The sequence below is a fragment of the Amblyraja radiata genome, chromosome 32, assembly GCF_010909765.2.
Source record: "Amblyraja radiata isolate CabotCenter1 chromosome 32, sAmbRad1.1.pri, whole genome shotgun sequence".
NCBI classification, from domain to species: domain Eukaryota; kingdom Metazoa; phylum Chordata; class Chondrichthyes; order Rajiformes; family Rajidae; genus Amblyraja; species Amblyraja radiata.
Genome location: NC_045987.1, coordinates 7,146,824 through 7,170,643, shown reverse-complemented (window position 1 = coordinate 7,170,643; position 23,820 = coordinate 7,146,824). Strand labels below are relative to the sequence as shown.

Sequence of the window (23,820 nt, the reverse complement as noted above, 5' to 3'; positions counted from 1 at the left end):
AGGGCGCGCCATGTTGGTGAGGTCTCGCCTCTTGATGAGGGAGCGCCATGTTGGTGAGGTCTTGCCACTTGATAAGGGCGCGCCATGTTGGTGTGGTCTTGCCATCTCAATGGAGATGTGGCGGGAGGAACTGCAGATGCTAGTTTACACCGAAGACAGACACAAAATGCTGGAGTAACTCAGCGGGACAGGTAGCATCAAATGAAGAAGGGTCTCGACCCGAAACATCACCTACATCTTTTCTCCAGAGATGCTGTGTGACCCGCTGAGTTACTCCGACTTTTTGTGTCCATCTAGCATCAAATGACAGACAGGTAGCAAATTATAGACAAATGGAAAATGCAAATTCAAATTGTAGGGGAAAGGAAAGAAAAATGTAATAGTCTTCTTATCGCTTGAATATTATGCAAAAGCAAAGCTATTTTAAAATGTAATTATTGTATTGGTAGGCACTGTAATTCTCTCTGGTTTGGGGGATAACGAATCAGGAGGAATTATGCATCCACAAGTTCATGTTATGACTTAAAATTCAAGTAGTAAAATATAAATATGTATCAGAATGGAATAGAACCATGGAATATAAATATGTATCAGTGAATAGAACCATGATAATGAATTATATAATGGCATCTTAATATTTGTTGCAGACCATCTAGCTGACAGCTTACCATAAGAAACAAATGAATTTCAAAATTAGGTTGTATTTTATGCTAGTTTATTATAATTCTACAAAGTATTGACAGATTTTGTAATAACAAACTCTATCCATAGACAAGCAGACAAGAATGACAAAAAACAGTCGAGACTTACAATCCTTATTTACAATTTGCCTGAAAATTATGGCGATGCAAACTGGCAATCTTTTTTTCATTTCAGAGAAACTTCGAAAATTCAGTTTAGAACTGAACTGTTCTATCTTAATTTCTTCCTTTTTCAGAGCAATGTCAGACAATATTGAACAAGTGAATCTGCTACTCTTCCTGTGAATGAGCTTCTCTAAAGGCTGTCTTTATTTCTGAAGGAACAATTCAATACACTTAGAAAAATACATATCTTTGGCTTGCATATTTTACTTCATAATTCTTCTCAGACATCGTTGAGGTCTGCTGGCTCCAAGCCTTTGTTCAAACTATTTACAGACGTGCACACATGGACACATCTCTAATGGACCTGGCAAAGGTGGTAAGTTGTCCAGTGCTGCTGTCTGTGAGATGTAGCTGCTCCACAATGATGAAGTATTGGCAGGATATTTCCAGTAAGGATACTGCATGACTTGTGGAAGCGAACTACAATTTGGTATTTTCATGCACCTGCTACCCTCATCCTTTCTGGAATAGACAGGCTTTTGAACCTCTTGCTACTGCAGATTATATAGACTACAGGCTTAATGTGTCATCTGCAGTCGTTTAAGCTTATTGGTGGACAATGTCATACTTTATGGAATTTCCCTCAGATCAGCTGAACTCAAATAAAGAGGTAATTCCAGGGACCCCAGTGATTATCTTCTTCACCAAAACATTCTATGCTGGCAACAGTATCAGGATTTAGGTTGATCTCCAGAGCTCAGGTGGCCCTTAGAAATGTCTCCCTCAGCTGAATCTCCAGGTTTATCACTGTTAACATCTGTCATAATTTCCAGAGAGCCATCGCCAATCACTCGATGAACCTTTTCTCCTCTTGCAGCCAATATTTCTTCAATATTCCTGATGGCATTAGCAAAAGAATAAAATTAAAATGGTGCCTTAACGATCAAAGAAACTTCGAGAGGGGTTAGAAGGTGATGGACAATTTAACCACATTGAGTTCAGATATTTAAACGCTATACTCTCATTTTATATTTAACAGTTAACTGAAAACTTGGTTTGCAGAACAGAGTGAAGTTGCAGTTCAGCTTGAGGAACGACATTGTAGCGTACCAGTTCCAGAGAAAAAGTCCAATGTCCGCAATGAGGGGTTGAGAGAAATAGGGAAGGTTATGGCCTTATCAAAGTCTATTTATAGTTGACAATAAGTAGAAATACAGACAAGGTTACTTGAAAACAGTTAATTTTTCATGACAAGTTACTGAACATACCCTGGTGATTTTGTGCAAATCTGGTCATTGCATTTCAATCACTCCTGGCTATTTTTGTTTTACAGTTCATCACTATCCCATTTAGGAAAAAGTAGTAACAGAAGAAAACTTTGCAATTGATGGAGAGTGAAGATGCCAATATTGAGCCCCACTAATTTGCTGAAATTGTAAGTAAAATTACACTATTTTAACCAAACAACATGGAACTTACTTTTTTCCTTCTAGGTCTGAAAACCATCCCAAATTGTCTGCTATAATATGATGATTGTTGCACCCAGAACACTTTACGATAACCACTCCATTGTGATAAGCAAGCTTGGAAATCCTCTTTGCAGATCTTGCATTGCACACCTGAAACAAGATAAAATATCCCTGCATTGTTAACAGGAAATGCCCAAGTCACTGCTTACATTGTCTTTATGCCTGGTTCTATTTTCCATTTCTATACTTGACAACAAACCTGTCTTCCCACACACAACCACCCCTTCCCCTCATCTTGTGCTCTTTTCCAAATAAACACTGGATATTGAACACAGGACATTCAACCTCTAATTGCCCTGTATAAACTCAGAGGTTAAAGAAGAATTTCCCCATATCCCCACAAATGTCCCCATATTATTAATGTAGATCACAACACAGAGTCGTTGTGGGTATTGCAGTGGTGCAGATAGTAGATCTGCTGCCTCACAGCACAACAGCCAAGATTCAATCTGACCTACAGTGCCTGTATGTATGGAGTTGCATGTTCTTCTGGTGACCACATGGGTTTCCTCTGACTGATCCAGTTTCCTCCCACATCCCCAAAACACAGAGGTTGGTAGAATAATTGTGTGCGCAGATGAGTGGTAGAACCGAGGAAGGGATTCATAGAAAAGATTTGGTTAGAACTAGTGTATGTTCAATGGTATAAACGATGTGCCAATTAGCTTGTTTCCATGTTGTAACTTTCTATGATAGTCTTCCCTGGCTCTCAAAGTATTCCAATCAAACCCAGTAGAGTTGCTGCCTTACAGTGCCAGAGACACAGGTTCATTCACAACCTCAAGTGGTGTCTGTGTGGAGTTTGCATGTTCTCTCTGTGACCACGTGAGTTTCTTCTGGATGTTCTGGTTTCCTCCCATTTCCCAAGATTTGTGGATTTCTAGCTTGATCGGCCTCTGTAAAATTTGCCCTAGTGTGTAAGCAGTGGATGCGAGAGTGGGATAACATAACACTCGTGATTGGTGGTCAGCGTGGACCTTTTCACTGTATCTGTGCAGATGGCAATAATAAACCAATATCTGTACATCGTTCCAATTTGGAAGAGCACCATGCGATCACCTGGATAATCCTGTGCAAACTCCACACAGACAGCAACTAAGATCAGGATGAAACCCTCCTTGCTGAGGCTTTACCGGGTTAATATCTGCTTTCCCCCGCCTTCCAGGTTACTCTCTGGAGACAATAATTTATCCACACTAGTTGCAACTCCCTGGCTACAGCGGGAGAGTGAACAGCGGGGCCTCTTCACTACCCTCCGGGTTAGTAGCTCACTTTGCAGGTGTAGACCAACTGATAGTGTGTGGTCGAGGCCTGGGTTGCGCCCACGGTGGCCCGCTGTCCCCGGCCGGTCCGGAGACCTCTGCACTGCACCGCGAACCGCCCGCCTTCGCGACCAGCATCGGCATGGAAAACCGGGCGCGGCCATCCGGAGGCCGCCGCCCGCAGCAGCCGAGCGGTCGCTGACCTCCCGAAACGAGCAAACGTGAGGCCCAGGCTCATCTCTTCCACGTAGGCCGCAGCTCGGTTGCTATGGAAACTCGAGCATGGATCCCGCTCTGCGTCGCTTCCGGATAATCATCAGTCGAGTCACGTGGCACTGACCAAGGTACAATACCTCTGTTTAAATGCAAACCAAAGATCCTATAGTAGGATCTTTGATGCAAACATCGAGTAGAAAATTGATATCAACATTAACAGCGGGTCAGGCAGCATCTCAAGTTTAAGTGAGTTTATTGTCATGTGTCCCTGTATAGGACAATGAAATTCTTGCTTTGCTTCAGCAAACAGAACATAGTAGGCATTTACTACAAAACAGATTAGTGTGTCCATATACCATAATATAAATATATACACACATGAATAAATAAACTGATAAAGTGCAAATAACAGATAATGGGTTATTAATAATCAGAGTTTTGACCGAGCCAGGTTTAATAGCCTGATGGCTGTGGGGAAGTAGCTATTGAAGTAGCTCTGAAAAACGGTCTCGACGTCACACATTCCTTCTCTCCAGAGATGCTGCCGACCCGCTGAGTTATTCCAGCATTTTGTGTCTAGTTGCAATTATTATGTGGTTTCCCTTTGGTTAGAAAATAACCTGTCACTCTGCAAGCCACAGCCCAGCACTAAATGTCTGAATTAGTCTTGTCCAACACATTAGATAGACACAAAAAGCTGGAGTAACTCAGGAGACAGGCAGCATCTCTAGCGAGAAGGAATGGGTGACGTTTCGGGTCGAGACCCTTCTTAAAACATTGTCTTGCTCGGTTCCTCCGAAAGATGCTATAGGATCTTTGGTTCCTCCTGCTCCTGGGATTGAGAAGCTTATTCTCAAATAACAAAAGGATGCATCTCTCCAGGAAGCCACATGAGTGGTAATGGTTAAGAAGGAACTGCAGATGCTGGAAAAATCGAAGGTACATAAAAATGCTGGGGAAACTCAGCGGGTGAGGCAGCATCTAAGGAGCGAAGGAAAAGGTGATGTTTCAGGACGAGACCCTTCTTCAGACTCATGGTGCGCTATGTACAAAAGCATTGTGCCAACACTGCCATGTGTAGGGGAGATAACTACGATAGTGGTTTACACGGAAGATCAACACAATGCTGGATGAACTCATTGGGACACAGCATCTCTGGAGAAATGAATGGGTGACGTTTTGGGTAGAAACCCTTCTTCAGACAGAGTCACAGGAGAGGGAGACTACAAATATAGATGGGTATGCTGTGAAAAGGACAGATCAAAGCAGACTTAGATCAAGGAAATGTAGAAAATTAATCAGGAGGACAGTGAAAGTAGTCGGAGAACTAGGGTGGGGGAGGGACAGAGAGAAGGAAAGCAATGGTTACTTGAAATTAGAGAAATCAATAACAATACCGCTGGGTTGCAAGCTTCCCAAGCGAAATATGATGTGCAAAAGCACAATTAACAATGCACAATTCTGTCCTGCTGAGTTACTCCAGCATTTTGTTCTATCTTCTAGTTTAAACCAGCAACTGCAGTTCCTTCCTACTACATTTGCTGGCAGACATGGAACAAAGAGTAGGGATTAACGGGTCCCTTTCAGAATGGCAGGCAGAGACTGGTGGGATGTCGCAATCTCGGTGCTGGGACTGCAGCTATTTACAATATACATTAATGATTTAGAAGAAGGAATTAAAAGTAACATTAGCAAATTTGCAAATGGCACAAATCTGGGTGGCAATGTGAACTGTGAAGAGGAGGCTATGAGGATGGAGGGTGACTTGGACAGGTTGGGTAAGTGGGCAGATGCAGTATAATGTGGATACATGTGAGGTTATCCACTTTGGTGGCAAGAACAGGAAGGCAGATTATTATCTGAATGGTGTCAGGTTAGGAAAAGGGAATGTACAACGAGACCTGGGTGTCCTTGTACCTCACTCACTGAAAGTAAGCATGCAAGTAAAGCTGGCCTTTATAACGAGAGGAGTTGAGTATAGGAGCAAAGAGGTCCTTCTGCAGTTGTACAGGGCCCTGGTGAGACCACACCTGGAGTATTGTGTGCAATTTTGGTCTCCTAATTTGAGGAAGGACATTCTTGCTATTGAGGGAGTGCAGCGTAGGTTCACAAGATTAATTCCCGGGCTGGCGGGACTGTCATATGATGAAAGAATGGAGAGACTGGGCTTATATTCACTGGAATTTATGATGAGAGGGGATCTTAGAAACATATAAAATTATTAAGGGATTGGACACGCTAGATGCAGGAAACATGTTCCCGATGTTGGGGGAAGTCCAGAAACGGGGGCCACAGTTTAAGAATAAGGGGTAGGCCTTTAGAACTGAGATGAGGAAAAAGAAATTCACACAGAGAGTTGTGAATTTGTGGCATTCTCTGCCTCAGAAGGCTGTGGAGGCCGATTCATTGGATGCATTCAAGAGAGTTAGATGGGGCTCTTAAAGATAGCGGAGTCAGGGGATATGGGGAGAAAGCAGGAACGGGGTACTGATTGGGGATGATCACATTGAATGGCAGTGCTGGCTCAAAGGGCCGAATGGCCTACTCCTGCACCTATTGTCTCTATCTATGTACATTTCCTTGAACATCGTCTGCTTTGATCTGTCCTTTTCCCACTAGTTTCCCCCTCTGCTGACACTCAGTCTGAAGAAGGGTCTCATCCCGAAATGTCACCTATTCCTTTTTCCCCATTTCCAGAGATGCTGAGTTACTCCAGCAGTATGTGTCTATATTCTGTGTAAACTTGCAGCATCTGCAGTTCCACCCAAATATACTAGAGGAGCTCCTCTAGTATCTTTGGTTCCACCGTGCAGTCCAAAGATCTTATAGCATAGGATTCAGAAGGATTCACGCTAGAATTCAGAAGATTGAGGGAAGATCTTATAGAAACTTACAAAATTCTTAAGGGGTTAAACAGGCTAGATGCAGGAAGATTATTCCCGATGTTGGGGAAGTCCAGAACTAGGGGTCACAGTTTAAGGATAAGAGGGAAGTCTTTTAGGACCAAGATCAGAAAATCATTTTTTACACAGAGAGTGGTGAGTCTCTGGAATTCTCTGCCACAGAAGGTAGTTGAGGCCAGTTCATTGGCTATATTTAAGAGGGAGTTAGATGTGGTCCTTGTGGCTAAAGGGATCAGGGGATATGGAGAGAAGGCAGGTACAGGATACTGAGTTGGATGATCAGCCATGATCATATCGAATGGCGGTGCAGGCTCGAAGGGCCGAATGGCCTACTCCTGCACCTATTTTCTATGTTTCTATGGAGCTTTGGTGCAGTCAGTGGCAAAGATCCTACAGTGAAGGATCTTTGGTCAGTGGGGGCGCGGTCCCTTTAAATTGAAGCCACGCGAGAACTGGCGCGGGTATTACCGGGCATGCGTGGCTTCTCCGCCCTCTTTCTATGCCCCCGCCGCCATGGTGAGTTCGCCGCTTCTCTGCGCCGTTCGCAATCCGCCGCCATCCGCCCCGTCTTACACCCATCCTGCCCTCCGGTGCCCCGCCGTCCATCCACGGGCCATCCGCTCCGCATACAGCCGCAAATTAGGGCACGATGGCGTCCGGAGGCCGATTTTGGAGAGAAATAATTGTTTAGGTTGGGGGCGCCGCCGCCGCCATTTTGTGTGACCGTCCGGCCCCGACACTGTTCTGCAGCTAAACCGGGCCTGGGGATCCCCTCGCTGTTACTGCCCGTAACTGGGTGTCGGCTTCCCACCCAGCCCGTCACTGTGCCGGAGCACTGCTACCACGGGAGCAGAAGCTGATCGCAGGGCGGCGGGGGGGGGGAGGCTTTGGATTCAACGCCGACGCCTTGCACTGGGCAACGTGACCCCGGTCCGGCTGCAGCATCGTGTTTATGCGCAGCTTCAGGTGGCTCGCCTCGCCTCGCCGCATGGCGTTTAAACTAACCCCATTGTTGAGGCGATCAACCATTCATTTTTGGGGTCGTATTGGAGGGAACGCTTATTAATAGACTTGTGGAATGGACAGAGGCATGACAGCTGGAAGTTAATGCCATTTGTAAGAATGAGGTGAGGCAATGTAGAATAAAGGATGGTACTTAAAAGATGCAGCTGAGGGTCTAAGTGCATAATCAGTGAAAGTGGTAGGGCATTTTGAGAAAGCAATTAACATAGAAAATAGGTGCAGGAGTAGGCCATGCGGCCCTTCATCAATGGCTGATCATCCACAATCAGTACCCCGTTCCTGCCTACTCCCCACATCCCTTGATTCTGCTGGCCCCGAGAGCTCTATTTAACTCTTGAATGTATCCAGTGAATTCCACGTTCAATTGTTTAGTTTAGAGATGCAACATTGAGACAGGCCCTTCGCCCTACAAACCTGCAAGTCTTTGGAGTGTGGGAGAAAACCGGAGCAAAATCACGCAGGTCACGGAGAGAACGTACAAACTCCACACAGACAGCACCCGTGGTCGGGATCAAACCCGGGTCGCTGGCGTTGTGAGGCAGCAACTCTACCGCTGCCGTGTTGGACTTTGTCATTAGAGCCATCCATGTAAAACCAGAGAGGTGTTGGTCATAAATAATTGATCTATTATCACCTGGGAGTGTAGTGTTTAATTCTGGTTGTGGAAAAGGGACGATATGGTATAAAAAGAAAAAATTCAAAGGCCTACATTTAAAGGGATAGATTTGAGTACCTGGTATTGCTTTAAAAAAAAAAGAGTGAAAATTTGAAGGTTTATAAAGCGATGGATAGAGGGATGCTGTTCCCTTTGGTGGATTGGTGAAGGACTAGTAATGGATCAAAGATTTTTTAAAAAGAGTAAGGGAATTAAGAATGACTGGGAGTTTTATGCAGCATGCGTTTGGAATCTGCTGTGCGATGGCTGCAGATGTGGTGTGGGTGTTCCATTATACCTTCAAGAGAAGCATTGATAAATGTTTTGAGAAAAAATGTGCACGGTTGGTGTATGTTCTGAAGGAGATTTGTTGATAGGCTGCCTCATGTGTTGTAACACTTTTCTGCTGGCAGTCAAAAACACACTGAGGGAAGTTGCTGAACTGTTAAGAGATGTTCAACTGTGCCGTGTCATGAATTTGGGATTTGTGACTTTTTCAGCCGAAAGGGAAGAAATCCAAGGGGAAGAAGGTGGCCCCAGCCCCTTCCGTTACCAAGAGACATGAGGTGAAAAAAGTTGTGAATCCTCTCTTTGAAAAGAGACCCAAGAACTTTGGAATTGGTGAGTTCAACATCCAGTCATGAATCTGGGAGACTGAAATGAGAAAGGGTCAGAACCTGTTTTTTAGGTTTAGAGGGCATTGATAACATTGAAATTCTGCTGAAGAAAAAAGTCATGGTTATTGCTTTTTTATCTTGTATGGCCTGTTTTTCTTGATATGGCCAATGATTTAATTCGACTCCCAGAGACCTACTTGGTCATAGTCATGTAAAGGCTCCTCGGCCGAACTTGTCCAGGCTTACCAAAATACCCCATCTAAGCTAGTCACATTTGGCCCATATCCCTACAATGCTTTCCTATCCATTTACCTGACCAATTGTCCTTTAAATGCGGTGTGCCTCTTCTATTTCCTGTCAGCTCATTACATATATTTACCATCCTCTGGGGAAAAAGTTGTCCCCACCACACCATTGTGCTTGTCCTATTAGTTTCTCCCCCTCACTTTAAACGTATGTTCTCTGGTTCTTGATTCCCATACTTCAATGCAGAAAGGGTTAGAAATTTGGAACTCCTTGCTGTAAACAACTGTCAGTGTGTCAATTGTCAATTTTATTTCTGGGCCATGTTTTAGTTAACCAGATGTTAGACAAGAATACAGAGGTAAATTAAGTTGAATTCTACTTAATTGCGTGTTGGAACACTGCTGTGGTCTAAACATGTTCTGTCAGGGATGTAACTGCTTTCTTTTGACTCGTAGCTCCAATCCTAGAGCATACTGTCTGCTTGGTACATGGCTGGGGTTAAGATGGAGTTTGGGTTTTCGTGAGATTGTGGACTTGAGACCTGATTCAGCTTTAATTAAACGGATAGACAAAATACTGGAGTAACGCAGTGGGTCAGGCAGTATCTCTGGAGAACATGTATAGGTGATTATTATTATTTTTTTTGGGTCGGTACCCTTCTTCAGACTGACTACATTTAATTAAATGGATATTTGCTGCAGTTGTTCAGAACTTGCAATATCTCAGATTTAGCATGCTCGTTGAAAACCAAAGGGACTGGGGCCAGGGAAATTTGAAATACTGAAGACATTATGCAGTCACCCTGTAGGAGTAGCAGCGATCTTTGTGCGGGACACAACTTCAACTGGGATAGAATCCTGGTGCTCACTGTCTCCCATTCTTTCAACAGGTCAGGATATTCAGCCCAAGAGGGACCTGACGAGGTTTGTGAAATGGCCTCGTTACGTCCGACTTCAGCGGCAGAGGGCCATCCTGTACAAACGCCTGAAAGTACCTCCTGCAATCAACCAGTTTGCCCAGGCTTTGGACAGGCAGACAGGTGAGCCCTGGTAATATAGGGATGTCTGAGATATTTCCTTGGAATCCTAACAGCTGCAAAATTCTCAATTCCCCTGCCTCTATGCTGTGGAAACTGTTTCTGGGTCTTAAGAAACTTGTTCTTTTCTTGTATTTTCAGCATGAGGGCAAGGGCCTGTTTTGTTGGGAGCCTCAAGAGTTTGCAAATGATGTAAACGAATATTTGCTATCTGAATATAACGGATGACTACCCACCAAGATCGCTGATGCACTCTTGAGAGCCTCTCTTTCCCACCAGCATTTCTTTGCATTTCAAACTTGCTTTCCCACCCCGGTTAATTTATTTTTTCTTTTCCTTTCTATGCAGCCACCCAACTCTTCAAACTGGCGCACAAGTACAGGCCTGAGACCAAACAGGAAAAGAAGCAGAGATTACATGCCCGGGCTGAGCAAAAGGCAGCTGGGAAGGCTGATGCTCCCACAAAGAGACCTGCTGTTCTCCGATCGGGTGAGTTGGGTCCCTGTATAACCGCCGGCTGACATTGGACGTGGAAGTCACTTGGGATTTTTCTCCAAGGTGAGAGGAAGGATATAATTGGAAATTAAGTTTGTCCCTGAATGTGGACAAGATGTGGGGATGCTAATTTAGGGCAACAATCAGTTACCCCCATGTAATGAGTTTTTATTTTACCTTTGCATAATGTGATGTGACTTGGCCTCTTTTCTGTCTGAGCTTGGCTTTTGTTGAAGCTGATTATTTACAGGCATTTCCCCATATAATCCCAGCTGCCTCCCCTTGATTTGCCTTCATTGAACTTGAGGTCACCCATTTGTCCTAAATTTCATCCATTTCGGTGCTCATGAACTTGCAAACATGTCCTGCTTGTTTTAATTTAAAAAAAAATTGAATCCCTCAAAAACTTCTGATCCTAAACTGTCCACAATTCTTCCACTTCTGGCTTTGAGTATCCTTAATTCTGCCATTCCACTGGCCTTAGTGCCTTCACTACAGTTCTCCTTATTATATTAAAATATCCCTGGACTGTGTTGGGAATGTTGGGCAAATATTGCTGTTTATGTCTTTGGTTTTGAGTTTTGTTGTAGTGTCCCTGTTGGTCCCACTCCTGTGAAGCCCAGTTGGCTAATGCTGCAATGATGTTTTTGAATTTTACCTGAAGATCAATATGTAGATCAAACAAATGAGCTTTTTAACACTGAGCGGCAAGCCATGGGCCTTTCACCGCTTTAAGGATGGAGAGTTTTATTATCTAAAGCATGTCGGGGACACAAACACCAGTTAAATAGATTAGCCGTGACTGAATCAGTGCAACGAGTCAAAGGCAAAACACAGTGATGGAGGAACACTGGGTCTGCAGCATCTGTGGAAGAAGTGGACAGCTGACGTTTCAGGTCAGGACCTTCAGTGTGAAGAGAGTCCCATCCTGAAACAACCGGTTCATTTCCTCCACAGGTGCTGCCTGACCTGCTGAGTTCCTCCAGCACTTTGTGTTTACTTCAAGATTCCAGCATCTGCAGTTCCCCGTGTCTCCACCAAGCCAAATGATTTGTCAAGCTCAAAGGTTCTTTTTTTTTTTATTGGTCACATACACCTAGGTGTAGTGAAATGCTTCTTGCCAATGCAGCACATGAAGAAAGAATACAGACATAACAGTAATAAAGAAATTTAAACATAAAAACATCCCCCCACAATGGCTCCCACTGTGGGGGAAGGCACAATGTCCAGTCCCCATCCCATGTCCACCCATAGTCGGGCCCATTGAGGCCTTAGTTGCCTTTACGGAGGCCCGATGTTCCAGGCCGTTCTCGCCGGGTGATGGTGCTCCGGCGTCGGGAGAATCCTCTCAACGGCATGGGAAGCCTGGAACGGCCGCTTCCCTTACCGGAGACCGCGGCTTCCAAAGCCAACAAGGCCGCGCCGGATGGAGCTCCACCACTGGCGATCTCGTCGCGAGATCCCAGGCTCCCGATGTAAAGTTCAGCGTTGCCGCCCGCAGCTGGCCGCTCCACAGTCCCGCAGATCCGCGATGTTCATCGGCGGTCTTCAGCTCACTGGAGTTCCAGTGCGGCGTCCCGGGCAATGCATCGCCCGGGATAGCGCTCCAGCGCTGTGCCGCCGCCGAAGCCGAGGTACTGGGAGCTCCCCTCAGGAAACAGCTCCAGGCCCGCTGGTAGGCCGCGAGGACAGGTCGAAACTGCAGCCCGGAGAAAAGCTGCCTCTCCGACCAGGTAGTAGACCCTAGAAAGCAGTTTTCCCCCCACCCCCCCACATAAAAAGGCTAGAACTCCTAAAAACAAAACACTCAACTAACTAAAAAAAATAAAAAAGATGAAAAACAGACAGCTGCAGGCTGGGCAGCCATACCACACAGGACGGCGCCCCCTTCTGAAATCCAAGGGCTGCCTTGTTCTACTGACTTTTCTCCACCTTTTTTGCAGGTGTGAATACTGTCACCACATTGGTGGAGAAAAAGAAGGCTCAGCTAGTGGTTATTGCACATGATGTTGATCCTATTGAGGTAAAAAACCTTGGACTCCTTTCTCCCTGGATTTAGAGGGACTCTACTTAGCTGTAACTTTATGGAAAGGCATCAGCAGCTGCTCTGACACAGAGGATAGTCCTCCTGAGTCTTTGTGGAGGGAGTGGGATGAGAATTATATTTCCATTTCTTTCCTTGAGTCTGGTAAAGCCAACTTCATTGAAATATCCCTGGGCTGTACACCAGGAGCTGGAGGGTAATCATTGCTGGGATGTAGCCTGGTCATAAATGTCCTTCCTTATTGATCTTGCCCATGCACTGGTCTGGCTAATGTGATGATGTTTTTGAATTTCTTCACCTGAAGTTCATCATGTAGATCAAACAAACAAGCTTTTTAACCCTGAGCATAAGCCAAGGCCAATTATCTGCCTTTCTTCCCAATCCTCATGATTGTTTGGCCCAATGTTCCATCCATTGGTTGGGAATGTGAAACTGGGACCAAGACTAGAACATCAGCTGACATCCCTGACACTTGAACAATAAAATTTGTTTCTGCATGGTTCATTTGCAGCCTGCATTCTCCACTCTCGTACCCCCCCTTGCGTGTGGCTGCTTAAGCATAAAATTCTAGAATTTGTTCATTAAATCTTTTAAGCCCTACCATGTAAGCTCGAGTTATAACCTTGCATTTGCTTGACATAGTTTTTTTTCTTTGGAATACCTGGGATGCTTTAATGGTGCTGAATTAATGCCAACTAATGATAATCTCCATTTTCTCCTACCCCAAATGTCACCTCCAGCTGGTTGTGTTCCTGCCTGCGCTGTGCCGTAAAATGGGAGTCCCTTATTGCATTGTCAAAGGCAAAGCCAGACTAGGACGTCTTGTGCACAGGAAAACTGCCAGCTGCCTCGCTTTTGCACAAGTCAACCCGTGAGTATCCTGTCATAATTACCATTAGAAGTAACGTCGCCTGGCCCACTAGCTGGAGAGGGCAGCGTGCATTAAGCCACAGTTTTTAGCAACTTTTGATGTAGCTAATCTAAGAGTTGAACCAAACTGCAATGATGTACAATGAATTTCTTCGTCTGAATAACCGTGTGGCATTTTGAGCTTTTTAACCCTGAGCATTTGGTTTAATCAACTCTTGACTACAAACCCTGGTAATCTCACAATCCTGACTTTCAGGAAGTAATGATCTGTTTTCTTCCCCCTTCAGTGAGGACAAGGGTGCGATTGGCAAGCTGATTGAGGCTGTGCGGACAAACTACAATGAGCGATATGATGAGGTATGATTTGGATCATATCTTATCCAGTCAAATAATTTCGTAATTTTTCCAGTCTAGTTTGAGGCTCCCCAGACTGTTGCAACAAGGGGGGTCGCTGCCAACTTATAGGGTGGTGTTGGGTGGGCACTACTTTCTGTCCTGTGTAGAAGGCTGGTGGGGCATACTAATGGGTCCTGGAACATGGTTGCAAGAAGAAAGGAGATGAGCAAGAATTTTAGTCAAAGTGTGGTGAATCTGGAATTCGTTGCCACAGACTGCTGTGGATGACGAGTCAATGGGTATTTTTAAATTACGATTAACAGGTTCTTGATTAGTATGGGTGTCATCGGTTATGGGGAGAAGGCAGGAGAATGGGTTTGAGAGGGAAAGATAATTCCGACACGATTGAATGGTGGATTAGACTCAATGGCCTAATTCTGGAACTGTTGGGTCTTTAAAAATGCAAAATGTGTCCCTTTCAATGTACTCATGAATCCCTCAGAGGGATTGTGATGCTCTTGCCTGAAGTGAGTACTGGAATATCAATCTCCTGACTGAGCAGGTTGGGTTGAGGCTATTTGGATCAAAGTAGATATGACCAAGTATTTTAGAGCGAGATGCAGAATTGGTGCTAGCAGGGTGGTTTGATCTTTCACGTGCTTTCTGCTTATTTTCAGATCCGTCGTCACTGGGGCGGTGGAATCCTTGGACCTAAATCTGTGGCCCGTATTGCAAAGCTGGAGAAGGCCAAAGCCAAGGAATTGGCAACCAAACTTGGTTAAATCTTGTTAACTCTCCCCATTGTACATAAATAAAAAAAAGTCATGTTGGTTTTCCTGCGTATGTTGTGAATTAAGACAGTGCCTGGTTTTGAGACTACAACAGCCTACAGACAATATGTTCAGTTTCCCCTATAGCACCTGGTTAATGGTTAGATGAGTGGCATGTTGTATTTCACACACAACTGGTAACTTCCCTTTTATTAACCAGTTCCATACATACATTCCATGGAGTCTGTACTATAATCACTGACTGGTGATCTTGTAACTTGCTGAGCTGTGTAATACAGTAGAAGGAATGTCCCTCAAGCTCTCCACATCAACCACCACCTGTGATTCTCACAGATGCTTCTTTAGCCACCAATAACCCAGCAAACCAGAGTGGAAATCAAGGTCAATGCACGACAACTGAAGAAATTATGTATTGTTATAACAGGTTGTAGTTCATTTTAATGGAAAATTTACATCATGATCCATGGAAAAACAGGAAGACGATAAAATTTCAGAAGATCCGCCGTTATACTTTAATCAACTGGTCTCTACGCAGGGATTTTCCGTATGAACTTCTGGAACCACATATAGGACGTAGCTGCACAAAGTCCATACCTGTCAAAGAAAAACAATCCATTGTATATGGTTACTATGACCTAATGGATCACTAACAATTACCAGCATTTTGATGGCATAGACATAGAATGTTTGTTGGAAAGAGCAAATTTAAACACCAGTTACCCAATAGAGAACCCAGTAGTTTACTTTTTCTCCTGTGACTATTCGCAAGAATAATGTGCATTTAAAAGTTGAGCAGGAGAACAAGTAAAAGAAACACCATTGAGATGGTGTGTATTGAACATGAATCTGCCATGCAGGACTGGAATCATGTTCAACTTAGCTGCTCAAACTAGCATTAATTAAGACGCGAGTATGCCCTGCACTATTACCCATTGTTAGTATTGGTATTGGGTTATTTTTATCACATCTATCAAGACACAGTAGAAAAAACTATTTTGCATGTTATCCAGGGAAAACCATACAATAAACAAATATATAGGCAGTGCAAAAGCGAATAAGTAAAGAGAAAGTTCAGATTTAAAGTGCACTGTCCTTGTCATTTGGAAGATCTGGAATTCGTCCCTTGCACATGAAGGCTGTGCAAGATAATAGCGGATGGTGGAAAATGGGCTGTCAAAAAATGAGAACTGGTCTACCCAGCCTGTGCTTATGGCCACAGCATCACACCTGCTTAGTTCTGGAACCACTGTTACTGAATACTAAAGTTCTATTGATGCATTGGCTGAAGTATCCCAACTGGTTGAGTATTTTTTAAGGAGGTGCTGGATGAGGTACGCGCAGTGAATGCTGTCTACATGAATTTAGTAAGGCATTTGATGCAGTCTCCCCAAGTAGGTTGATCCAGAAGATTATGATGCAGGGTATTAACAGTCATTTGGATGCACAACTGGTTACAGAGTACAAGGTTGTGGTGAAAAGACAATATTCTGGCTGGAGGTCTGGCCAATGGAGTTGTTATTTTTATTGATTTAGATGTAAATGTAGATAGGTTGGTTGGCAAGTTTGCACCAAGATTGCTGGGGTTGTGGACTGGGAAGGCTGTTAGGATATAATTCTGCTTCTAAAATGGGAAATGGAGTTTAATCTGAGCAAATGTGGTGTGGTTATGGGAGGTCGAATGCAAGGGAAGAACACAACATACGTAACAAAACATACAATTGGCAAAATATGGCAATTCTTAACTCCCTGAAAGTTGCAACACATGTAGATAGTGGTAAATAAGGCATATGGTACACTTGCTTACATGGGTCAGGAGGTCATGTGAAAAATCCCTGCCACAGGGCAGTGGAGGCCAATTCACTGGATGGATTTAAGAGAGTTAGATAGAGCTCTAGGGGCTAGTGGAATAGAGGGATATGGGGAGAAGGCAGGCACGAGTTATTGATTGGGGACGATCAGCCATGGCCTTCTCCTGCACCTGTTTTCTAATTCATGATGCAACTTAAAACTATGGTTCGGCCGCATTTGGAGTATTGCGTGCAGTTCTGATTGCCCCATTACAGGAAGGATGTAGAGACTTTGGAAATGATGCAGAGGGAATGGAGATGGTCTTGTACAATTTATGTGCAAGTATAATTTATAATTCTTTATGTTACCTAAGTCTATGTAACTGCGATGCTGCCGCAAGCACGATTGTCATTCCGTGTACCTCACCGTACCCGCGTATTTGAATGTAAACCTGACTTGTAATTTTGAGATTAGGGCTCACAATAATTTCTCTTGAGATCAGCCTTTGACAGAGACACAACCTAGTCTACCAGCCATGGTCTTACCAGGTTAGGATGTACTGCATGTGCTCATTCCTCAAGGTGATGCGAGTCTGCCCACCCACTGGGCCTCCGGCGACTGTGCTGTCTGTAAGAGACGGTGGTACAATTAGATATACAAGGATGCACCATTCTGCACAATGTGCTCAGAACATCCTAAGGTGGTTCAGTCATTTGGAGTTAATTTTGTAGATACTTGTAATTCTAGTCTGAGAAAGGGATTGTGTTGCCCCTAGATTACCATTGCTCCCGGCCCACCACTCTCACTGTCGCCCATAACATTCTGCAGTCTGCATCTCCCATCCCAGATGTCACTGATAGGTTCACTTTGGTCTGTTTTATGAGCACAAATAATGAGGCCACGTTTTCTTCTGGCAAATAGTTATCCAGAAAGCATAGGGGAGCACTGGACCCGAGAGTACAGATATACACGTTATTAAAGTTGTAATACAAGGGCGTAGGCGAGCACAGAACCCCTCAACTACACCTTCACCACCAGAAAGCACAGCTCTCCCTACTGATAGGACAGCACAAAGAAATATACCTGACGCCGGCAAGTCTTACCGAAGTCTGCGTCAATAAGGATAGGTTCAGTTTGCACAATCTGTGCCATTGCCTCCAAGTCCCGGTAGTGCCAGACGTTCTTCTCAATGTCATTCTGAGGAATGAATGGTTTGCGTGTCTCAGACAGTCGAACGATGCCAACCAGCTCCACCTCGTCAGTAATCTGGGGGAGTTAATACATAACACGGCTTACTGAGGGCGATAAACCTCTCAGCTCCTCAGAGATGTGGAGTCCAAATACCAATTCTCCATGACACAAAATGCAGGAGTAACTCAGAGGGACAGGCAGCATCTCTGGGGAGAAGGAATGGGTGACATTTTGGGTCGAGACCCTTCTTCAGACTTCTGTGCTACAGCTTTTTGTGTCTATCTTCAGTTTAAGCTAGAATCTGCAGTTCCTTCCTACCAATTCACCACCACTGGTGTTGAGACCCCACACAGGAGTCAGGATCGAACCCTGTGAGGCAGCAGGTGCCACCAAATGCTGAAATAAACTAATCTCCTGTACAGACAATTTTCTGGTAAACCTCTTTCTGGAATCAGTCTGGAATACAGAGAAGGTTCACCAGACTGATTCCTGGGATGTCAGGACTTTCATATGAAGAAAGACTGGATAGACTCGGTTTGTACTCGCTAGAATTTAGAAGATTGAGGGGGGATCTTATAGAAACTTACAAAATTCTTAAGGGGTTGGACAGGCGAGATGCAGGAAGATTGTTTCCGATGTTGGGGAAGTCCAGAACAAGGGGTCACAGTTTAAGGATAAGGGGGAAATCTTTTAGGACCGAGATGAGGAAAACATTTTTCACACAGAGAGTGGTGAATCTCTGGAATTCTCTGCCACAGAAGGTAGTTGAGGCCAGTTCGTTGGCTATATTTAAGAGGGAGTTAGATGTGGCCCTTGTGGCTAAAGGGATCAGGGGGTATGGAGAGAAGGCAGGGACTGGATACTGAGTTGGATGATCAGCCATGATTATATTGAATGGCGGTGCAGGCTCGAAGGGCCGAATGGCCTACTCCTGCACCTATTTTCTATGTTTCTGTACCCTCTCCAAAGTCTCTATATCCTGTAATGGGCCAACCAGAACTGCACACAATACTCCAAATGTTACTTAACCAAAGTTCTGCAAAGCTGCAATATGATTTCCTGACCCATATAATAAATGTTCTGACCGATGAAGGCAAGCATACCATGCACCACCGCTTTACCACTCTTAACTACTTGTGCTCCCACTTACATGGATCTATAGACTTGGACCCCAAGATCCCTGAAGTACCCACACTTGCCCCTTACCTTCACCCCCACACTCACCTGTCCTTTTCTTCTCGTTTCTGGATTGATCTTCCTTCTAGGTACATAGCCCCTGTTCACAAGGATTCGCACTCTGAAAGAAACAATTACATAGTTCACCTGGAGAGCATGGTGCAAATGCACTGGCTGAGATTTAATGTTGGCCCTGTTGTCCCAGGCCAGAGGATGACTGCAGAGAAAAGGCAATCTGCTGTAATGATCACAATCTGGGCTTCACATAAGCCGTGCTAACCTACAGTGGAGGGTTTGGTGGCAGAGGGGGCTTCAATGAGATCTAGACCCCCAACATGGGGTTCACTGGGCAGGTTATCAGCTAGTGTTTGATGGCTGCTCATGGTAAGTACTGGATTCTAATAGGGAAATTCCCAGAAATAGCCCGTAGAATATTTATCGTTTGACTGTTTTTCCCACTGTCAGAACATTGATGTCAAATATAAACAGTCTCAAATGGAAGTGCTGGCGGGACTGTGAAAAAGGGTCTCGACCCGAAAGGTCACCCATTCCTTCTCTCCAGAGATGCTGTCTGTCCCGTTGAGTTACTCCAGCTTTTTGTGTCTCTTCGGTTTAAACCAGCATCTGCAGTTCCTTCCTACTTTGGGTTATTTACTGTAACCTCTTGGATTCTATTTAAGAGGCTGAAGGTCTCCTCATGTTCATGTGCATAGTCTCAAGGGCCTCGACAGCCTCGTCCTGCTGTTCCCAACAAAATAAACTTTTCCACTCCCCTTACCTACTCTAACCTCACCCCCTCTGAACGTATAGCCCTCCATGCACTCTGCAGCAACCCCAACATTACAATCAAAGCCGCCGACAAAGGAGGTGCCATGGTAGTCTGGTGCTCTGACAACTCTCAGCCATCTCCTCCTACTTATCCTTGGACCATGATCCCACAGACGAGCACCAGGCCTTAATCTCAAACACCATTTCTGATTTAATCACTTCTGGCAGTCTGACTTCTCCAGCCTCCGACCTTATCGTTTCCCAGCCCCGCACAACCTTCTCTCCAAAATCTATAAACACAACAGCCCTTGTAGACCTATTGTTTCTGCCTGCTCCAGTCCCAAAGAAATGATTTCCACATACCTCGACTCCATCCTATGCCCCCTGGTCCAATCTCTCCTGACCTATGTCCAAGAAACCTCATATGCCCTTTTCTCTTCAATGACTCCCTCGTCTTTACTATGGAAGTTCAGTCACTCTACACCTCCATCCCCCACCAGGAAGGCCTTAACGTCCTCTATTTCTTCCTCGGCCGCAGAACCATCCAAGTTCCCTCAGCTATCATTCTCCTCCGCCTAGCGGAGCTGTTCCTCACCCTCAACAACTTCTTCTTTGACTCCTCCCACTTCCTCCAATTCCAAGGCGTAGCTATGGGCACCCGCATGGACCCCAGCTATGGCTGCCTCTTTGTAGGATACGTTGAACAATCCTTGTTCCAGGCGTACACTGAACTCTATCTCCGTTACTTTGATGATTGCACCCATGCAGAACATATGGACTTTATTAACTTCACTACCAATTTTCATCCTGCACTCACATTTACTTGGACCTATTGACTGACGAGAGGCTGAACAGCCTCATCCTGCTATTCCCACCTTAAACCCGAGGGGCTGAATGGCCTTGTCCTGTTGTTCCAGTTTAGTAGACTGGAGGGGCTGATGGCCTTGTCCTGCTGTTCCCAGCTAAAACGAGGGGTTGAATGGCCTTGTCCTGTTGTCCCAGTTTAGTAAACTGGAGGGGGTGGGCAGTTTTAACTTGCCCTTTAGGCTCTGGGACCGCTGACGTACCCCAGGTCCGTGCAGTGGAAGGGCGTGACAACGTTGGCACCGGTGTCTCCGCTGGAGGTCAGGCGGCCCGCCTCTCTTGCCTCCTTTTCGGGGTCCACCTGCGACCGGGGCATGATGTAGAGCTCGCTGGAGTGGTCGAACCTCCCGCGTACCATCACCCGCCTGTACTCCAGCTTCTTCACGTCCAGTTGACTGTGGGGCACAGAGGTGAGAGGTGGAAACGGTTGTGCATAAAACAAGCCGTAAAACCAAACCTGTGTGACGAGGTCAGTATTACCCCGGGATGGGGGGGGGGGGGGCAGGGTGGGTCAGTGTGGCCCTGGGGGAGGGTCAGTGTCACAACAGGGGGAGGGGTTCAATGCCAGTCTTACTTACTCCAGGGGAAGGGGCACGGGCTCCAAGCAGCTTCTCTCTGCTAGAGCCTCGATTAGCCGCAGTTTCCATTTGCGACGTTGAACCTTAAGGGAAGGGAGAGCGAGAATGTCAGAGACAGGCACGTAGATCAACATGGCAAGACTCAGCCACACACTCAAATGGACACTTGGACTCGCACAAGGAACTAATCTGTAACACAACTGGATCCAGATTACAGGGGTAACAGGCAACCTCTAGGTCCTTCTCTGTAGTTCCCTTCCCCAGTGCAAGTGTCAGCCAGAGTTAGTCAGACCATTACACCCTGGACATCCAAGCTCCAGAGTGACCAGAACCCTACAATGGTCATTGGTTCCATGGTCTCTGACACTGCACACAGGCTCCCAGACCCATCCTAAACCCAGACACCTCACAGCGACGGCCATCCCCACTCTGATCCCGTCAGCACGTAACAAAAGCTTTTCACTGTACCACAGTACACATGACAATAAATTGAAAGCTAAACTAGAAAAAACTAACCCCACTGACCAGTGCAGTCACCAGCAAAGCCCATGCTGTCCCCTGACCCCACACAGTGACTACAGAGTATTGTTTAATTGGCAAAACACTGACACAGGGGAACAGCAAGCAAATATGCCAAACAAATAAAACACCCTCTCCTGCGCATGGGCTCCCCCTCAGTGCGGTGAGTGAACATGAACCGAACGGCGGAGATACCTGCCAGGTTCCGAGACCAAAGGTGGCGACCGGGATCAGAAGCAGGGTCCACTTCAGGAAGGAATCATTGGTGCCCTCAGCAACTGTCGCCGTGGAGCTGCATGCCACATTGTGCCCGACAACAACCCCTGAACAATAAACACAGTCTGAGTAACAGCAGCGACTGGAGTTGTTTATCACTGCCCTCAACTCCCTCCGCCCTGCAACCGAGCGCACGTTCTGGAGGGCTATAGAGGAAGAGGAACAGATTGTGCACAGAACTTCCTTACCTTTGGTTTTTCTTGTGGCAGAGCACAAGATCAAGTGGCCATCTCTGTAAACCTTTGCTGAGCAGTTATTCAATATCTGTGGAATAGAGAGGAGACTGAGGAAAGGTTTGAAGGGACCTGGCGTTAGTGCTAGTGTATGTGTGTATGTGTGTGTATATATATACATTTGCTCTACTGTCCATCCTTTGCTCTCACACTGATTCCAGCTCAGAAGGTCGTTTAGCCCATCCTCCTAAATTTATGGTACACGATGACAGATCTGTGCACTCCAGCACCGTAGCCTCGTGGTTTACAGTGATGGTCCTCTATCCATGACATACAGTGGCAGACCAATGACCCAGGTGCAATCCTACTCCCCAGTGCTACATATCTGGAGTTTGCATGTTTGTGCTGCCATCATGTCGGATCTCCCCTGTACCCGGATACATGAATAAAGTGAAGGAGGCTGTGATGATTTGAAGGATGAACTTTATATATATATATATTTAAAGGCTTAAACGGCTTTAATAAACTGATGGCTAGGAACAGTTGTTTATCACGGAGGGGAGGCTGGCTGGACTATGGTGCCTTCCTCACCTTGGTGCCACTGTGTTAGGTTGTGTCGTGGACTTTCTGTGTTTGTGCTTTTCTTTTTTTAATTCAATTTTATTTTTAATATGTTTTATTATTTATTATTTATTTATTTTTATGATACTGCCTGTAAGGAAAATTCATTTCGTTGTCTCTAATTGAGACAATGACAATAAATTTGAATAGAAATAGAAATAATTTAATTGCCACACAACCAAGGTCGGTGGTATTTGGGTTGCCAGCAGCGGTACAATAATAAAGAACACAACCACATTAAAATTTTACACAAACATCCACCACAGCATTCATCACTGTGGTGGAAGGCACAGAGCTTGGCCACAAAAACAATACAACAGGCAATGTACCCAGAAATAACCAGTGTTGTTAACCTATTGTACTTGCGTTTGGCTTGCTTGTATTCGTGTGTAATATCGTCTGATTTAATTGGAGATCATGCAAACAGACGCTTTTCACTGTTCATGACAATAATGGACCTAAACCCGGCAATTCATTTAATGAGGGGGGAGTGCAACATAAAGTGATGGCAATGGGAGTCATTCTGTGCAACCAGCGCCTTACTGGGAATAGGAGGCTTCATCAAGGGTGTGGGGGGGGGGGGGGGGGGGGGGAGAGAGGGTCAGCGACGGTGCCCCAGGCGGGATGTGTCTGTGTCTGTGTCTGTGTCTGTGTCGGCCCCGAGCCGAGCCTCACTCACTCACCCAGAGCCCGAGGAGCCGCGACCCGCGGGCCGCCCGCAGCATTCTGCACCAAAGCTCTTATACAAACCGGAAGCACGGCCACGCTTCCGCCGGCGTCAGCTGACCACAGCTGGGCCGCGGACCACGTGATCCTCCCACCACACCCACACCCCTCCCCGGCTGCCGACTGCGGGACACGTGACCCGTTCTAGACCGGGGGACCACGTGGGCCGAGTGCTGGGCTGTGGACCACGTGACTGGGCCTAGACCGGGGACCACGTGACTGGGCCTAGACCGGGGACCACGTGACTGGGCCTAGACCGGGGACCACGTGACTGGGCCTAGACTGGGAACCACGTGGCCAGGTTTGCTGGG

The 23,820-nt window shown here is 45.7% G+C and overlaps 3 protein-coding genes and 4 non-coding genes across 7 annotated transcripts; 5 read left to right on the top strand and 2 right to left on the bottom strand.

Annotated features, from left to right (window-relative positions):
* Positions 1–693: 693 nt before the first annotated feature.
* dnlz (DNL-type zinc finger) lies at positions 694–3,899 on the bottom strand. The gene is made up of 3 exons (XM_033048803.1): positions 3,608–3,899; positions 2,286–2,425; positions 694–1,703 (listed from the first exon to the last, which is right to left on the bottom strand). Exons 1-3 carry the CDS (start codon positions 3,833–3,835, stop codon positions 1,538–1,540), a joined length of 534 nt encoding a protein of 177 aa, XP_032904694.1. The 5' UTR covers positions 3,836–3,899; the 3' UTR covers positions 694–1,537.
* A 3,257-nt stretch (positions 3,900–7,156) lies between these two features.
* Positions 7,157–14,871, top strand: rpl7a (ribosomal protein L7a). The gene is made up of 8 exons (XM_033049128.1): positions 7,157–7,232; positions 8,895–9,015; positions 10,147–10,296; positions 10,642–10,782; positions 12,732–12,811; positions 13,573–13,703; positions 13,990–14,059; positions 14,716–14,871. Exons 1-8 carry the CDS (start codon positions 7,230–7,232, stop codon positions 14,818–14,820), a joined length of 801 nt encoding a protein of 266 aa, XP_032905019.1. The 5' UTR covers positions 7,157–7,229; the 3' UTR covers positions 14,821–14,871.
* Positions 10,476–10,545, top strand: LOC116991106. Its single transcript, XR_004416693.1, has one exon. It is a non-coding gene; the product is annotated as a small nucleolar RNA SNORD24 (small nucleolar RNA).
* On the top strand, positions 11,422–11,497 carry LOC116991112. Its single transcript, XR_004416698.1, has one exon. It is a non-coding gene; the product is annotated as a small nucleolar RNA SNORD36 (small nucleolar RNA).
* On the top strand, positions 13,103–13,181 carry LOC116991111. Its single transcript, XR_004416697.1, has one exon. It is a non-coding gene; the product is annotated as a small nucleolar RNA SNORD36 (small nucleolar RNA).
* Positions 13,830–13,902, top strand: LOC116991105. The gene has a single exon (XR_004416692.1). It is a non-coding gene; the product is annotated as a small nucleolar RNA SNORD36 (small nucleolar RNA).
* Positions 14,872–15,224: 353 nt separating the features above from the next.
* Positions 15,225–23,607, bottom strand: LOC116990947 (surfeit locus protein 1). The gene is made up of 9 exons (XM_033049127.1): positions 23,467–23,607; positions 22,178–22,253; positions 21,909–22,036; positions 21,195–21,277; positions 20,820–21,011; positions 19,033–19,105; positions 17,721–17,883; positions 17,163–17,244; positions 15,225–15,423 (listed from the first exon to the last, which is right to left on the bottom strand). The coding sequence occupies exons 1-9, from the start codon at positions 23,506–23,508 to the stop codon at positions 15,357–15,359; spliced, it is 906 nt and encodes a 301-aa protein (XP_032905018.1). The 5' UTR covers positions 23,509–23,607; the 3' UTR covers positions 15,225–15,356.
* Between the last annotated feature and the right edge of the window lie 213 nt (positions 23,608–23,820).